The sequence below is a fragment of the Macrotis lagotis genome, chromosome 7, assembly GCF_037893015.1.
Source record: "Macrotis lagotis isolate mMagLag1 chromosome 7, bilby.v1.9.chrom.fasta, whole genome shotgun sequence".
Classification (NCBI taxonomy): domain Eukaryota; kingdom Metazoa; phylum Chordata; class Mammalia; order Peramelemorphia; family Peramelidae; genus Macrotis; species Macrotis lagotis.
The window spans coordinates 12,568,767-12,587,936 of record NC_133664.1 but is presented as its reverse complement, the minus strand read 5'-3'; the positions used below and the strand labels follow the sequence as shown (position 1 = coordinate 12,587,936).

Genomic DNA, 19,170 nt, shown 5'->3' with positions numbered 1-19,170 from the left:
TGGAGAATGTGATGAAGTATACTTCCTTCTTTGCACAGAGAGATGAGGGCCTATGGATGTCCAATGATGCCCAAGCTAGTAGGGGGAGCTGCCATGTTTGTCTGTCTCACCTGTTTTTCTTTGTTACTAGGAAAAATTCTTTTGAGAAGCAGAGAGTGTGTATAGGGTAACATTCAGATTGTTTGGAACAAAAAATAACGTATTTTGGGTATATAAAAAAGGAATCAGTGAAATATATTTTTAAAAAAGGTTTAGCAAAAAGTTAAAGGCATTAATTAATAATGGTATGGGACTTGAGAGCTAGGAAGCTACTTTCCTCTAAATTTCAGATTGAGTTGAGCATTGGTTAGATTTGTGCAAGGGCTAGATTTTATGTGGACCTTAAACATTCTCATGATGGTAGAACCTTTCAGTCTAGACAAAACTTTGGTAAAACTATGATAGTCTAATCCTCTAAAATTATTATTTGTAATGCCTATTAAAAAATTTCACAAGTTTCATTAAAAAAAAAAGAAATGAGATGTTTTGGCATTCTCCTTGCTATACAGTTTGAGACTGAGTTAGAGACATTTAGTCTCAGTGCTGACAGCATGATTTTGGTTTTGTTTTTCATTTTAATGTACACTTTTCTCATCTCTTCTGCCTACAAAACCCATTTTACAGAGAGATCAACCAGGTCACTTGTTAAGATCCCAGTTTAAATTCTAATAAACACAGGGAGTGACTAACTTGTTTTTAATTCTAAGATACTGGAGTGATTTGATAATATTTCCAATCATTTCTTTAATTTCACCAAGTATTTGTCAGTAAATGGACCTAGCGTTCTTTTTTTTAAAGTCTAACCTCAGGGAGGAAGGCAGGAATTCCTAGAAACTTGTTCCCCCCCAAACTCCAAAAGTCATCAAATTATGACTCCAGTCAAAATTTAGAGGGGCAGAAACCAGAGAAAGACTGAGTGATACAATTTCCCAGTCTAAAACAACTTAGAAGTTCCTCAGGAAAGGTCTGTTTCACTGAGGGGATTGGAAAAAGCTGCAGCAGTAGCTGCAGCCAGGCTAAGTGCCTAGATCCCTGGGGATGCCTGGGTCCATAGCAGAGGGGATGGTTTCCAGACTTCCTGGCTGGGATCAAGAGGAACAGATTGAAGGTGAGTGAGAGAACTCTGCTGCATCACAGTGAGTGCGGAGTGAATGCTGGCCTCAGAGTAGCCCTGCCATGAGAACCTGCAGCAGGAATAGGGGAAGCCAGCCTGTACCTCCAGAGCACAATCCATGGACAGTAAGGTGGTTTGGGGAGGCTGCAGAGGACCCTCTGCTCTCCCCAGGGCAGGGCTCAGCTGTTTGCCCACACTCAGATCCAGGTTGTATTTTGGGCTCAGAACCTCTCATAAAACCTTGGAGGAATAAAGGTTCCTGTGGATTATTCCCCCCAAACTCCAAAATCCTTGGAAGTGTGGTAAATGAGTCATAGGCTGAGGAAATGAGAAAACAACAGAAAGAGAAGAATCTGACCATAGAAAATTACTTTGGCCCCATGGAAGATTCAGAAAGATGACAAAATGGAAGCTTCTATACCCAAAGCCTCCAAGAGAAATAGAAAATGGGCTCAGGCTATGGATGAGCAATTTGAAAAGCAATTAAAGGAGGTAGAGGAAAAATTGGGAGGAGAAATGAGAGTGATGCAGATAAATCATGGAAACCAAGTCAGCAGCTTAGAGAAAGTACAAAAAAATACTGAAGAAAATAATATGTTAAAAACCAGTTTAGGCCAAATGGAAAAAACAACATAAAAAGCAAATGAGGAGAATGCCTTAAAACGTAGAATTGGCCAGCTGGAAAACAACTCCTTCAAATGCAGAATGGATTGAAAAGAAGCTGATGACTTTGTGAGAACTCAGGAAGAAATATAACTATTGCAAAAAAAATATAAGAAAATGTGAAATATCTCATTGGAAAAACAACCAACCTTGAAAACAGATCCAGAAGAGATAATTTAAAAATTATCGGGCTACCTGAAAGTCACAAACAGGAAAAGAACCTAGACTTCATTTTTCAAGAGATAATACAACAAAATTGCCCCTAGATCCTAGAAGCAGAGGGTAAAATAGAAATTGAGAGAATTCACCAATCCCTTCCTGAAAGAGATCCCAAAAGAAAAACTCCCAGGAATATTATAGCTTAATTCCCAAACTCCCAAGTCAAAGAGAAAATACCACAAGTTGCCAGAAACAATTCAACTACTGTGGCTCTATAGTCAGGATTACAAAGGATCTGGCAGCATCTACATTAAGTGCCAAGAGGGTTTGGAATATGATATTCTGGAAGGCAAAAGAGCTTGGTTTACAACCAAGAATCAACTATGCAGCAAAACTGAACATCATCTTTCAGGGGAAAAGATGGACTTTCAATAAAACAGGGGACTTTCAAACTTTCCTGTTGAAACAACCAGAGCTGAACAAAAAGTTTGATCTCCAAGTACAGGACTCAGGTGAACCAGAGAGAGTGGATGAGAAGGACTAACTATGAGAAACTTAATGATGTTGAACTGTTTGTATTTCTACTTGGGAAGAAGATATTGATAACTCATATGAACTTTCTCATTTATTAGAACAATTAGAAGGAGCATATATATAGACAAGGCACAGGAAGGAACTGAATATAATGGTATAATATAGATGGAGTCAATGAGTGATAAAGGAAAGTACTGGGAAGAAGAGAAAGGAGAGGAAAAGGGCCTAAGATATTTCACATAAGAGTCAATGGAGTGGAATGGGGGAAGGTGAGGGGGAACGAGTGAGCCTTCATTCTCATCAGAAATGACTCAGAGAGGAAATAACATGCACACTTAATAGGGTGAGGGAAGTCTATCTTACCCTAGAGAAAAATGAGAAGAAAGGAATGGGAATAAAGGGGAAATGGGGGAGGGAAGAGAGGGAAGATTGTGGGAGAGGGTACTCAGATACAACACACTTCTGAACTGGGACTGGATGAAAGGAGAGAGAGAGAGAATGGAATAGATGAGAATGGGGAGGAATGAAGTAGAGGGAAATATAGCTAGTGATAGCTGTGGGGAAAAATGTTGAAACAACTTCTTTGGTGGACTTATGACAAAGAAGGCAACTCATTCCAGAGACAGAGTCAGACGGAAGTATATTTTTTTCTCTCACTAAAAAAAAATCTATGGAAGTTCTTTGCGCACAAAAGCTAACTGGATCCTGCACTAGCCACATTCTTATTAAAGATCTCTTCTGCTGACTATCCCAGAGTCCCTGATTTTTCCCAGAGATCTCTCTTCCAAAATATTTCTTAGTATTCAGTCATTTAATGCATGCCTTACTCTCCATGACCCCATTTGGGTTTCTCAGAAAAGATCCTGGGGTGGTTTACTGTTTCTACCCTTTCCTTCCCCAGCTCATTATGTATCCCTACATATCATCTTAGTTTTCATTTTTCAACTTATAAGCAAGAAGTCTAACTTTTCTCTCACAATATTCAATTAACTCATCTAATTGACACTCTTAAAGGTTCTTAGCTTCCATGGCTTCAGAGTGAAGTCAAATGCTGGTTTGGTTCTTTTTCTTTCTAAAGGAATAAACAAAATCACATACAAACATAATGAAATATGCCATGCCTCTCACAGCTGGGAGACTACTAGTAGGGCAAATTGTTGTATAAATTATTAAATGAGGACATTGTGTTGAGTATTTTGGCTTCACTGTTCTTTTTTTAAAAGGAAGTGTTCAATCCTAGAGGGGGGTGAGGGGTGTTTTGAAAATATTGTAATATACAAAATAAAAACCAGTATTAAAACTGAGGGGAAAAACCAGCCATGAGATTTGGAAGAACAACAAAAAGTAACCAACTGACATGGAGACTTATGCACAACCAACTATCTTTAAAAAAAAACCACTCCCAAACAACTAGATTATTAGAAACATTTTACCATGGCAAGGTCTTCCTGACAACATGAAGGGAGTGATCACATCTTTCTTCCACCTCTCCCCATGTTCCATTTCCCATGACCTTCTCTTATAACATTGATAAATATGACCTTGGCACCTTCCTTACTTCATAGCACAAGGGATCTTTCAAGTGATACCTCCATTCAGCTTCGAGGCTCCTGAATTAGTTGAATTCACAAGATACTGACCCCTGTGATGTCCATCAGTTGGTGCCAGTGCCTCTCCCTGATGGCTGGGTTCTGTAACTCCATCACAGCCTTCAGAGATGCCAGCAGGTTTTTCACCATTAGCTCCAGTCCCAAGTAAGCATCCCAGAAGCGGACTTCCTTATCGAGTGACCATATGTCCTAAGGAATAGCAATTGTTATAAATGGTTAAACCATCTCTTGTGTATTTTTTCAAGCAGTGGATAATCAGTAAGCTTAGTGTCAGGAAGACCTGAGTTCAAATCCAACCATAGTTTTCTTCTAGCTGTGTGATCCTGGGAAATTCCTTAAACCTTTATTTGCTTCAATTTTCTCAACAATAGCACCTACCTCCCAGAATTGTTATGAGGATCAAATGAAATGATCGGAAATGATGAATGCACAGTACTTCACAAATTTTAGATATATTTGAGTAATTATTTTTATCATTGTCTTGTCTTATCTTAGGAAGATATAGTTTCCCAATTTTAGTGCAACTATATGAAAGAATGTAAAGCAATTAAATGTTGTGGTAAAGAGGACTGCAAGCAGCTCTTGGAATGTTTTAGAGTTTGTCAGCTGAGTTTTATTTTCATCATCATTGTTATTATTGTTGTCTTCCCTTATGCCCAACCAAAGAAATGTCTTGGGAATTCAAGGACACCAAATTCTGCTGCATTGTAGGAAGAGAGTTGACAAAATAGAGACTTCTGTAAGGAATAAAACAAGATGTTCTCAATGTGAGTACCTTCTTTAGCTATGTATTCCAAATGACACACATAGATGTGAGCGTACATAGAACTCTTATTCGTTCCTATTTCTTTCTATGTTATCTCCCCCCATTAGACTGTAAGTTCCCTGAGAGTAGGTATTGGTTTTTTTGTTTTTTTTTTTATATCCTTAGCATTTAGCATAGTGCCTAAAATATTGGAAGCAAAAAGTGCTCATTGACTGACTAGTGTCAATCTTAACATTATGCCATGTAAAGGAACTGGGAATGTTTAGCATTGAGAACAGATAGACAAATTCCCTGTTATCTTCTTTGAGGAAGACAGATTAGCAAGGGTGCTGGGGCCCATCACTTGGGGCATGACCAAACAAATGAAGATATACACTTATGTTGCAAGAAATTATGAAAAGGAAAGTTTCAGAGAAACTCTGAAAATTTCTATGACATGACGCAAAGGGAAGTGAGCAGAATTGGGATAACAATTCTGCAACAATGAGCACCTTTCAGAGATCTCTGACTGCTGAACTGTGTCACCAGAGGTCCCACAATGATGCTACTCCTCTTGTCAGTGATAGACTCAAGGGGCAAATCAAGAAAATATTTTTGGACATCATTGGAGGAATTTCTTTATTTGCCACAGGGTATCCACCCAACCCCAAATTGCATAAATGCATCTTAATTGTAAAAGAATTATGTAACATACAATTGTAAGGCAGCAGAATTGTTCTGCCTGCTTCCAGTAGAAAAAACTAGAAACAGTAGTTCAAAGTCCCAAAGCAGGAGGGTTGTCTAACCCTCACCATGGTAAGTTGCCTTGGGATGAGCAGGTTCTCTATCTCTGTATGACTTTAAGCCAAGGACATTGGAAAACAGATTTTTGTTCATCTATGACCTAGATTAGATGATCCTGAAGCTCCTTTCAGCTTTGATGTTATGATTTCTGAAGCTGTGATCTTTGGGACTTTTGGTTGGCTGACTTTTTCTAATCTGCCTCCTTTCTAGGGAAAGGCTTTCACTTCCTTGCATAGTTATATCTATGGATATTAAAAAAGTAGAAAATTAAGAATGATTTCATCATTCAATTTCCACCCAAAACCTTAGTGCAATAATATTTCAATTTCAAATAAATACATACAAATGTGATTGCCTCCAGTGGTTTACTAGAAATCCTGGGTCTGGAGTTGAAATCTCATCTCTGACATTTATGACTTTAGCAATTCACTTCACCTCTCTAGACTTCAGTTTCTTCATTTGTAAAATGAGAGAATTGGACTAGATAGTCTTTGAGGTTCCTTCTCTTATATATTTCTCATTCAGTCATCTGTCTGACCTTGGCAAGATCCTTTACCTCTTTAAGACTCGATTTTTCCTCTACAAAATGAATGGGTTGGTCTAAATGGCCTCTGGAGTACCTTCTGGTTCAAGATCTATCAACCCTTTGAGTTTGTACTATCTTCCTCTACTTCACTGCCTGGTCTTTTTCCTTATCATTAACATAATTTACCTTCAATTTATCACTATACATAATGTACCCATTCCCCAGAAGGATATAGACTCTATGAAGGCTTGCCACCTTTTCTTTTTGTTCACAGTTCTTAACCTAATGTCCTGTGACAGTAGGGGTCTGTTAGATACTGGCTCCATATGCTCTTCAGAGAGGAAACACTTTTGTCAGTAGCTCTAGAACAGAAGTGCCCTATAAATGGTTTAGTTGTTGCTTCTAAGAGAAGAAACTAATTGCTTCCCCAAGCTTCTCCACATACACATACAGTCCTTCTTACCTCTAGTCACCTTCACTCTCTTCAGCAACTACAAAAAAATGCTTATACCCTCAAGAGCGACTCATAACTCATAAACTACAGAATAATTGAACCAAACCATTCATGGGCAGACAGTTCTAGTTAGGAGTGTGACTGGCTGATAGTGAAGAAATATCATCTCAGATGGTCATGTTCAAGCTAAGCAAGCCCAGGTGCCAAAAACCCATTGGAGTCTGGGTAGGGGAAGACAGTAAAGAGGCGGTGTCAAAAAAAATAAATTGTGGTAGTAGACAGCTTCAGAACTTGCCTTGGCAAACCTTCTCAGCTCTCCATCCATCTGTTCCACATTAATCTGTCTCCACTGGGTTTTAGTCCAATTATCGATGCTTCTCTGAAACCGGAGGAGCAGATAAAAGTGTCAACAACATTTGGTGAAAGTGAGTCTCAGCCACATAACACAGAAATTGATGATACACAGTGGTACCATTGGCCAGTGGAAATCCAATTTCTTGAATATTAACTGCCCTTGTCAAATACCCCTAACTCTAGAACAAAAAGTTGTTGGCATGGGTCAACCGTACCCCCCAAACTATCTGATACATCACTTTCTAATCATGGCGAAAAGTTACAAACACATTTTCATTTTGTCATTTATATTGCATGTATTTAGTTAGGATTAAATCGGGAAGAAGACAATTCCCAGGACTTTTTAAACTCTCTATATTCTTTGAACACTTCGTTCAAATCTCATCTTTCTGAGTCCCCCCAGCTGTAGGTGTTTTCCTGCTGAGTTATTTCCTATATACAGCTTGCTTGTACCTAGTTATTTAAATGTTCAGTTCCCTGATGGAAGAGAGTCTTGGCTTCTTAGTAACCCAGTCCGGGGTCTCTTACAAAATGCTAAATGCCAATATTGTTTGATCCTGAAAAGAAGCAGAATCATTCCTCCAAAAACACATTTTTTTCACTGACCAGTCTCCACCCTGAGGCATCTTGATCTGATTCTAGGTCTTGAGACCATGCTCTGTCTCATACTCCATTGGTCACCTTGTATATACTCTGAGTTATCTTATTGATACCATAGGTCTTTGGGGTCATAGACATTATAGCACTCCTCTAATTTCCTACAACTTAGTACTATGCGGGTAAAAAAGCTGGACACAAGAGCTACTTTTTATAATTCTTATGAAAGTAGGGCATTCTATTTTTAATTTTTATTATTAACAATAATTACACAAAACCACATACAGTGAACAATACAAATAGATTTAGACAAAGTGGAGCAATTCTATTAGCTGTGGATGTTTTTATATACTTTTTTTTAGGTTGTTTTTTTTTTGCAAGGCAAATGGGGTTAAGTGGCTTGCCCAAGGCCACACAGCTAGGTAATTATTAAGTGTCTGAGACCAGATTTGAACGCAGTTACTCCTGACTCCAAGGCTGGTGCTTTATCCACTGTGCCACCTAGCCGCCCTGCTGTGGATGTTTTTTTAAAAAAACCATCTATTCCATTTACCAAGGCAGTCACATTGCTGCTCTCTTTGCTTCTGGGTTTCTAATGTCTTGGTCATTTTTTATGAATGTTTTCTTGATGTTGGTATCCCATCACTTATCACTAGCTCAATTTCCCCTTACCCCTATATACAGTGGTACCCTGCCTTGTAACAAATAAACAAAATAGTTCCTGGAAAAAAGTAACAAAAATTTAAAAAATTTAGAAGTGTTTAAAATAAATCTCTTAAAAAAAACCTCTTGGGGTTCAATCCAGGAACCCATTTGCAGTGCTGTGTAAATGCTAACATGAAAGACAGTGATGTTAACATTTTTAGCAGAGAGATGCGAACAACTCAAAGTTGAACTTTAAACAAAAAAGAAAAATTGGTGGTAGTATTAAAAAAATGACAGTTACATAATTTACTAATGCCGTAAGAAACAAGTACACCCAAGATCACCTGTATACAAATACACTCAAGAAAGAAGTTTAGCCAAAGGGACATAAGACAATGATTTTAAAAAAGCAAACTCTCACTTGAATATAAATAATCAGATCCCAGAGGCCCTTGAGCAATCGAATTTCCCTGCGACACTGTTTGATTTGTTTATAGTCTGGAAGAGCCACTTCAAAAAGACTTGTGGATTCTTGCATCTGCAGCATTTCTTCTTCTAATGCCTCCAGCTCTTCATTTGCCTTGGAGGGAAAAGCAAAACACATTTCACTTAATCTATCTGTCAACAAAACACCTGAAAAGGGAAACCTGCCCAGGCTGCTCAAAGCCGCAGCTCAGAGATGGAAACATCCAGTATCTCAAAGTTTCATAAAGTAATTAGTTCATTAGTTAAGTGCTATCTGGTGACTTCCTTCTGCCACCTTTAATAATAATTGCATGATAAAAATAAGGGAGTAAAACATTATCAAGCACAGTCATAAGACTGATGACTTTCTTCACTGAAGACTTCCTAATGGAATTGATGCCCCTTAGCACAGTTTTCTGAGAAGTCAGTTTCTATGAATGATATTTTTCCCTTACTAATCTTCATTGTAAAATTGGATATTTTACCAGAATATATTTTTCTATAGGAAGATAAAAATCATTCTTAAGAGTATATCAAGTGTTTGAAAACTTACCATCTAAAGGAAAAAAAAAAACAATACAACTCAATTTTAAAACTGTCATTCTTATGAACAATAATCATCAATTGTCCTTTAAAAACCATCATAGGGGAAAGTACAGTCTGGGAATCATATTATTTTTATCAATGACCTTTCCATAATGCAGTGCCCAGAACTGAATATAATATGTTTTTTTTAGGTTCTTGCAAGGCAATGAGGTTAAGTGGCTTGCCCAAGGGCCACACAGCTAGGTCATTATTAAGTATCTGAGGCTGGATTTGAACTTGGGTAACTGCTGACTCCAGGGCCGGTGCTCTGTCCACTGCTCCACCTAGCTGCCCCCTGAATATAATATTTAAAATGAAGGGAAATTTAGACTTACAGAAAAATACTATTACTTCTACTAGCACTACCAGCATCTTCATCAGCTAGTTATTATATATGTACTTCAAATATTTTATCTCATTTGATCTTTACAATCATCAAGCAAGTGAGGTAGCATTATTATTCCCATTTTTACAGAAGAGGAAACTGAGGTCAAGGGAAATTAAGGGACTTTCCCGTTGTCAAACAGCTAGTAAGAGTCTGAGGCAGTATTTGAAATTGGTTCTTCCTAATTCAAATTCTAGTGACTTGAGCTAGGAAGCTCTACTTCCCCCACACTGTATTTGTGAATGATTTTTGGATCAAAGCTGGACTTTACATCCATCTTTCATTAGCTTTATTTTATAAAATGCTGCCAAATCCCATCTTCAGCCAATTAATAAGCATGCCGCACGCTCTACCTTTGTCAATGATTTAAAAGAAAAGGTGAACAGGGTAGTTCCAAGGAGAGACCTCTGGGACACTCCAGCATTGAGCCCAAATATTGGTAAAGTCATTTTTTAAAAGTTAACCACAGATCAGGAGAATAAGTTTTATGAAAACAGAGCACATGCCTGCCAAAGGCAAGTGAGGAGTCCAGCGCTTCTGAAATCTCTTAGGTTCTAGAGCTGAAAGGCCCCTCAGAGCTTGCCCAGGCCACCTGCTAGACTAACCTCAACTGAACCAAAATCTGGACTTCAAACATTACATGGCCAAAGAGGTCATCTCTTACAACTAAATACTTTATCAATGTGTTGTTTTTGATTAATCAAACCATAAAAAAGAGAAAACTTTTTAAGCTAAAGCACTTTCCAACAAAGAGTTTCAAAAGACACTAGGCCTGTTTTCAGTTTATTCTAGCTTTGTTGGTCTCTGAAGTGATGAGTTCACTTCCAGAATGACTGGGACAAGCAGTCAATGGAGGAATCTTGGAAAGCTGGACAGCTCCCAAGCATGGGAGGCAGACCTGCCCCCTGGAGGCCTAGTGCCTTGGTTTCCAACAAATTCCAATGACCAATGAAAAAATTTCCTGAAACCAAAGATGTTGTTTCTTAATCATTGACCACTTCAGTTTATCTCTATAAATATCTCAAGTCCTGAGATACCACACAGTGAACAGTAATGATAATCACAGTTCAAGAGACTTGGTTTAAGTTCTGCCTCTGACAAATGCTGCTGTGTGATCCAAAGGAAGATGCTTAACCTTTCTCTGCACCAGAGACTAAATTGCTGAACACTTGAGGTTCTGCACTGTGATTTCCCTACACCAGTGAAATTGCGGGTTCGTAGAATCATCGATTCAGCATCTGATGGGGCCTGAGAGGCGACCACGTCCAACCCCTGCATTTTGCAAATGAAGAAACAGAATTAGACAGATTAAGTGCAAGTGACTTTTCCAGGGGCACAAAGTTGGCAAGTGTCAGAAGTAGGATTTAAAAACAGGTCTTCCTGACTCCCAGCCAGCCTAGGAAGCTTTCCCACTAAAACACATAGCTGTCTCAGACATGTGATCAAAAGAAAAATTGTCCAGTTAGTCAGTACTAGGCTCAAGTTTGGCACTAAACTCTTGATAAGAATGTTTTCTATATTATCAAAGAATTTCTTCTCCCTATTACTACCTGATAGCACCTGCACCTGGAATCAGAAGCTGACCTGACTCAGTTTCCAAGAAATCAAATACAAGTTAGTGGAAATTATTGCTTGCAAATGCACTTGGCTATTTGGAGAATTCCTTGAACAAGTTGTCAACCATCAAAGAGACAGAGTGAACATGATGTTTGTTGACGTTCCATGCATGGAGGTGTATGATAGTAGATGTAAATTTGCCTGTAGCCATACTAATCTATGAAACAATGGGTGATTAGCTGTGTCCTTCCACTGACCTTTATAACCACCCATAAATAGGGGTGGATTGAATTAATGTTAGGTACCCTACAGATCTAAATTCTCACTTCCTAGAAAGGGCTGCCGAATTTGGATAACTCAGCCTTAAGGAAGCTGGGGCAGGTCATATAACCCCACACCTAGATTATAATCAGTAACCCTTGGGAGGGAGGCTACCCTTTGCAAGTCTCCTCCCATTGTAGTCCATCCTATATTCAGTGCTTAAGATGATCTTCCAAAAGAGCAAGTCTGACCCCATAATACTCCTCAATCAACTTCAGTGGTTCTCTATCCCCTTTGGGATCAAATACAAATCCTCCATTTGACTTTCAAAGTCTGTAACAAACTGAGCTCTTCCTACCTTTCTAGTCTTCTGCCACCTTGCTCTTCCCTCCAGTGACAATGGTCTCTTGGATGCTTCATCTCCTGACTCTACAGTTTTTCCCTGGCTGTGCCCCAGTACTTCCTCATCCCTGCCTCTAAGATTCCCGACTTCTGCCTTTGCAGAAGATTGTAAGGTTATAAGATTTTGATGGTGAGGACTGTCTTTTACCACCAGCAGAGTGCCAACCACAAATTACTTAATAAATAATTCTTGACTTGATATGACTAAATAAATGCTTTTCAGTTAGTTATTATTAGGTATATTCATTAGTAGTAACAATAGAATAAACTATTTTCCTTGCAGCCAGTTTGAAACCGCTCTAAAGAGATGGTTATTAAATTTTCTGTGTGAACATTTATACCATGAAAATTGGTAAATACAACAGGACTTAATATTGTTATGGATTGTCCAAAGCTAAGAAAGTGAGAGAGAACATATTAACAAAGCAGGTTAAACTAAAAGTTATTTCCTGGAGAGCCAGTTGGTATACATTTATCCCATATCCATTGGGAATGCATCAAGGAGAAAGGGTTCAAAAAGGCATCCTAATGGGAGTGAACAGGATGTCTGTTGACCTACCATGCAATGAAGTATGTGATGGTAGATGTGATTTTACCTGTAGCCAAACTAATTTATGAAATGATCAATGATTAACTGTGTGATCTTGGACAAATCATTTCCTTTCACTGGTCTCTATAACCACCTCTAAATGGGGGGCAGATTAAATAATTAATGTTAGGTACCCTATAGCTCTAAATTCTAAGATTCTAGAAAGGCCTGCAGAATTTGGATAACTCAGGCTTAAGGAAGTTGAATCTCAATTTGAAGGATGCGGGAGCAGCTAGGTGGATAGAGCACCAGCCCTGGAGTCAGGAGTACGTGAGTTCAAATCCAGAATCAGACACTTGATAATTACCTAGATGTATGAGCTTAGCAAGTCACTTAACTGCATTGCCTTGCAAAAAAATTAAGAAAAAAGGAGGATGCAATAAGCATAGGCAGCTTAGAGCAGTAGGTACAGCTTGGGTTCTAGGGCTGGAAGACAAAGGTTCAAATTCTGTCTCTGAAACCCTTGGGACCCTGGGCAAGGGCTTACCCTCATATAAAAAGTAAGTTGGGTTGTATCATCTCTAACATCTCATCTAGATCTTTGACCTCAGAACCTCAGGGTGTGCCAACTCATTTTAATTAAATCCTTTCTCCAACCCTAACCCATTCACAATTACAGGACCATTACCTCATCAAGGACTTGATAGGGCTTTTCTGCTTTAAAGCAGAATGGAGCTTTTCTTCGGAATCTCTCTCTGAACTCCGCCTGTTTTCCCTGATACAGAAGGAAGTAAAATAAGATTGGAGTAGAAAGAATTTCATCAAATAAATTATCTTTAAAACAACGGTTTAAAATATTGTTGTCAACATCTCATCTTCTGATAAAGAGGTGGCAGACTATGGGTGTGAAACGTTACATAAATTGCGTTGATTTGTTTTCACTTTTTCTTTATTACAAAGGAAATTGCTTTGGGGAAGGGGAGCTCCAAGTAAGTGCAGTGGAAAGTACCACCTGCCCTCCCCCCCAAAAAAAATTCATGAATCATTTTTGAAAGAAAATTCACACATGAATGAATAAATACATTAAACAGTCTTGTCAAAAATATATTCAACAGGAGAATTTGGTTTCGCTTACATCAAACAAAACACACTTTCTCCTGATGACTGTGACCTCTGCATTCTGAAGGGGGGCAACTTCATGTCTTATGGTTGCAGCATTCTTTTTGGTAGTATTCCATCTTTCAGGCAATTCCTATGAAAAAGAATAAGTGTATGATGGGAGATCAGGACAGTTGCCATGGAAACCCAAAGACTTGCAACAGGTGGCCCTCATTTAGGTGGCATCAGAGCATCTTTAGCCCATCCTTACCCATAGACCAATCTCATGACTGTCTTCATTGTAATATATCCAGGGTCCATGATTTTGTGGGTCTGTCCTGTGTCCCCTACCTTGGTACCACCTGACTGTGACTTAGCAGAGAATCTTTGAGAATTGCAGTATGAATGAAAAAATTTGCCCTGATGTGGCCATAGCATCTCCTCACACCCAAATTCAAAGCCTTTCCAACTTGATTGGATCTAACAAAGCCAGGTTCCATTTCTGAGGCCTTTCACCATCACTGCACTTCAAGGTGCTGGAGAAAGATGTTACTACAGACATTAAATGCTATCAAACTTACCCTCAAGAGGACTACATTTTTCTTAACTTGCAGGAAACATCATTGGTCATGGCTTTCCAATCATACATTTTCTTAATGTATTTTAAGTTCCTGACACCATTTGAGAAGTTCTTTCCTCACTTTATTTCCATGAGTGTTATAGAAATAAGAAGCCAGTGCAGTGTTTTTGGATACCCCCACCCTACCACCACCCCACCTCACTGCCTAAGAATAACAATATCTGATCTCACACCACTCAAGTGCTCCCCCTAACCTGCACCTTCTCTACTGGATTGGGTTGTCAAAAAAGTAGCTGCCATCTTGGGTTCTAGGGCCAATCCCATGGGCAGTTTTTATGTTTCTCTTGTTCAATAACCATCATTTGCTTGACAGAATGGATAAATAAGTGAAAGATAAAACATTTCTAAAATGTTCACCAGACTGAGAGGGACACATAGAGTGGGAATGATGGGCAGGGTGCAAGGTCATTGGGGAGATCACTAGAGAAGAATTGAAATGAAGTATGACTAGGATTTTCCTGCAATTTTAGTCCAACTGCCAATGAGGACAGCAGGACCAGGGTAGCAGACTGGCCCAGGATGGCAAGGGGAATGTGGGCAGAGAGATGGCACAAGAGAAGGGGAACAGAGATAACATCCACTTATCCACTCTCTTTGTTGCATCTAGGACAAGAGGTGGTCTCTGCCTCCACAGAGCAGTCTGAATGGTTTTGCTTTACTCTAGGAGCTCAAAAAGCATGACTAACCCTCCTACCCAATCACTTGAGGTTTCCTCTGGGGTTCCAATTGCTTTTATCCAGTGGCCAAAACCCTATAATCCTCTACAGCTGATTCAGACTTATAAATTCACTGCTGTAAGGCTGAAGGAAAAGTCTACTTTATATTTTGTGTTCCTTAACTTAAAGGCCCTCACCCAATGTCTGACATATGATTAATAATAAACATCTGTTGACTTATATAGTGAGGTAGGAGGGAATGTTCCCATTACCTGAGTGTATATTGGAACTTTTACAGGAAAGACAGTATGGAATGGGAAGAATACTCCCACCTTATAAGCTAACCATGTAAGAATAAGTTTGGGTTTTTTCTTGTGTCTATTTGACCCATGGAACATTCCATTTTGTAACAAACTGTTTTAATCAACTTCCATTGGATTAAACACTGAATTTTTTTTCATGAATAGAATATCTTCCTTATGTATTTCTTATTTATCTTCTTGGAATCACAGCATTTTTAAATTGAAAGGAAACTCAGCAACCATCTAGTGAATCCCCAAAATTAAAAGGAATTTTCACTATAACACTCATCTACACAAATCTGTGATCTCATCTCCCTGTGACTCAATATCCTTTTCTGTAAAATGAGAGAATTAGATGGCCTTGGAGGCTCCTCTAGCTCTACATTTATGATGCTAAATCTTTAACTCCATGTGTAGAGTAAAAACTCCTTGTGGGGAAGGGACTTTCCATAGTTCTCCCATCCCAATGTCTTGCTCATAGTAGGCATGGACTAAATGCTTCCTGCTAGCTCTTCACCTAAACAATGAATAGGTTCAAAGGAGGACAGTGCCAGTTACCATGATTGTGATGACAAGATGATACACTAAATTTGGATAATTTATGTTCACTGCTATTCACCTTAATGAGCGATTTCAATTGGATAAAGATCAATGAGAGAGGAGAATGAAGAAGACATGATCATGTAATGTAATGCACAGTAGGCTTGGAATCAGGACACTTGGCTTCTCAGCTTCAAGCCTAACTGATTGTGTGGCCAGGGACAAGGCACTTAACTGTGTGCTTGTCCACACTCATTGAATCCCAAGTTCTCTGTGAAATGGGGATAACAGACAGGTAGTACAGGCTTTAGGGCTACTTCACCACTCCTGCTCATTTTGACAGGTTGGAACCTTAGGGAATGGCTGACTATTTAGGGTTCTAATAACGTTAGGAAATAGAAAGGGTTCTAGTCCTATAACTCATAAGTCCCCACCAGTGTGGTACCCAATACAATTTAATCAGTTAACATCCCTCCATATTAATTAATAAAATCAAGAGAATCTATAGCAAAAACCCAAAATACAGCAACATCCACCTAAAATGTGTGGAAGTCTTACAAGAGAGTATATTAAAGGCATATTCTCCCACCATTCCATAGAGTCCTGGGGAAAAATGAGTACAATCCTCCAGTGCACATATGGCAAAGGGTAGGCCATAGGTCTTAGTTAGACATGAAGTCTTTTCTCCCTTTGAGAAATCCTCAGGAGCTTGCTTTTCCTCATTGTGTCCTGCTTGTTTAGCATCAGTACCTCAACTGTATATATTGTTTGCTACTGATTCAGTCTCTCCAGTAACAGGTCATGGTGGTGGTGGAAGAGGATTAAGAAAGAATGGTGCACTCCCTCTGAACTTCCCACCCTCCTTGCTGCCTTTGGTAAAGGCCCAGGGGGTCACATTCTCAGACCACACCCCAAGCACAATTCTCAAAACAGTTGTTGGATTATATTTCTATGGGAATTCCTTTCTTTAATGAACCAAGGCCCAGAGGCAAGTCTGATTCTATCTACCTTCCAATTAATTTTTCTGACTTGATGTCTAGCTTATACCTTTGATCACTTGATTGATTCAATGAAGACATCCAGAAGATGCCCATAACTAATCTCCACCCTTGATTGACCCACTGGCTCCATGAGAAATTCATACTCTAGGTCCTCATAGAGATAGGCAGAGGAGGGATTTGTTAAAAACTTATTCTGTACTAGTTCTTGTGCTAATGTGATGCAAATATAAGCAAGCCAAGTAGTCCTGCCCTCATGGAGTTGCCATGCTTATAGAGAAAGACAACACATGTCAAAGAGAACTAAAAATTGGGGAAGGAATAGATAAGATGAAGATGGTTGAGAAATGGAAAAAGTCTTGATTTGGGGCAAGATGAGAGCAAGGGAGGGGGCAGAGTCCAAGGATCAAGTGAGAGGGAGGAGTGCAGGCAACATCCTTTGGAAAAGGGAAAGAATAATAATATCTCTACTTTCTATATTGGCTTGTGAAGAAAATATGTTTACAAACCAAAGGTACTATGGGTTGTCTTGCTACTCCTTATATACTTCCTTCCATCTCTGACCTCTGGACCTTTGCACAGGCTGTACCTCATCCCTGAAATGCACTTGACATCATCTCTGCCTCTATTTTTAAGTATTTTTATTTTAAATTTCAAATTTCTTTCAGTGCTCAGCTCAGACATTACCTCCTATATAAGACCATATCTACTGCCCTCTCTTCTATGTATTTTGTACACACTTACATGGCTATGTGTCATTGCCTTCTCCAGCACAAAAGGTCTTTGAAGCCAAGGATTTTTTTTGTCTTTATATTCCCAGACTCTAACACAGGCCCAGATACATAAAATGCACTTAATAAATGCTTGTGAATTGATATATGCCCCCCAGTATAGCAGATGCTCCCTGAGCCTAGAATGTAGTAGAGGCTTAAGCAATGTTTACTAACTGATTGATAAAGCAATGACCAACAGGCACTGGTCAGGTACATTATAATAAAGATTCCTTTTGTGCATGGACTGGGATCACTTCCTGTGCATAGCTTCTCTGATTCTGTGAAATGTGAATCGCTTTTGTTGCTACTATTAGTCATTTAATACACTTTCATGATGGTATTTTTCTGTAAATAATTTAGAATTGATCCATAAACTCTAAAACAATGTCATAAAAACCATTCCAAGCACAATAAATAAGTTACTTTCACAAAGATGCTTCCAGGAGCTAGTAATAGGCTCCCACAAAACCAAGAGTATGAGTGCTATTTATAAATATGACTTCCAGACTATCATCCCCTCAAAGGAAGGTTATTGGAGTGGTGGGCACAGATTCAAGAACAACTGTTATATATGGAATCAAGGAAAAAAGAACCACTTCTAATTCTAATGGAAAAATCTCCTGACATACAATGTAAATTCCTCAAAATCTTTTCCTAGTATAAAACCCATGTATGCTACATCTAAGACTGAAATGTTAGAGGCAAGGCTGAAAAGATGAGCTCTGATCAATAGCCACGTTTTAACACAGAGACATGCCTTACGTTAAGAGGCAAATCAGGACTCTAGTGTCTGCAATAAGAATTCACTATTCAACAAAAAACTCCCGAGAAAAACTGAAAAGTAGTAAGGCAGATATGAGGTAGACCAAATTCTTACACCCTTTACCAAGAAAAAGCTGAAATGGGTACCGTATTTTGACATAAAAGGTGATATCACCAGTCATTTAGGAGAACAGATAGACTATCAGCTCTATAGAACAGGAAGGAGTTTATGATTAAAGAAGAGGTAGAGAACATTATACATTGCAAAATACATCATTTCAAATATATTAAATTTAAAAGGGTTTACTCAAATAAAACCAATACAGTCAGAAGGAATGCAGAAGCTGCGAAATAATTTTCACATCTAGTGTTTCTGATAAAATTTCATTTCTAAAATATATAGAGAACGGTGTCAGAGTTATAAGAATACAAGTCATTCTCCAGTTGATCAATGGTCAAAAGATATGAAGAGGCAGTTTTCAGATGAGGAAATTAAAAACTGTCTGTAGTCATATGAAAAAATTCTACAAATCATTATTGATTAGCGACATTCAAATTAAACAACTCACACCTACTAGATTCATTAAAATGACAAAAATGGAATGATCAGTGTTGGAAAGGATGAGGGAAAACTGGAACACTAATGTACCATTGGTAGAGTTATGAACTGATCCAAAGATTCTGGAAAGCCATTTGGAATTATGCCTGAAGGGCAATAAAACTATGCTTATCCTTTGATCGAGCAATACCAATTCTAGGTCTACATCCCAAAGAGTTCATCAAAAGACAGAAAGACAAAATCTGTATGTACAAAAATATTTATAGCAGTTCTTCTGTAGTGTCAAAGATTAGAAATTGAGGGAAAATTGGGAAATGACTGAACAAATTATAGTTTATGAAAATCATGGAGGACTATTGGTCTGTAAAGAATCATGAGTGGGGGCAGCTAGGTGATGCAGTGGATAGAGCACTG

At 38.6% G+C, this 19,170-nt stretch overlaps 1 protein-coding gene across 1 annotated transcript in view; it reads right to left on the bottom strand.

Moving 5' to 3' along the window:
* The window catches only part of DNAH11 (dynein axonemal heavy chain 11), a 309,681-nt gene that overhangs the window by 218,717 nt on the left and 71,794 nt on the right, over nt 1-19,170 (bottom strand). Inside the window, exons 19-23 of the mRNA XM_074195450.1 lie at nt 13,564-13,680; nt 13,117-13,203; nt 8,666-8,824; nt 6,944-7,027; nt 4,150-4,308 (exon numbers count right to left, since the gene is read on the bottom strand). Coding sequence (XP_074051551.1) covers nt 4,150-4,308; nt 6,944-7,027; nt 8,666-8,824; nt 13,117-13,203; nt 13,564-13,680 — 606 coding nt within the window. The remainder of the gene's footprint in view (nt 1-4,149; nt 4,309-6,943; nt 7,028-8,665; nt 8,825-13,116; nt 13,204-13,563; nt 13,681-19,170) is intronic.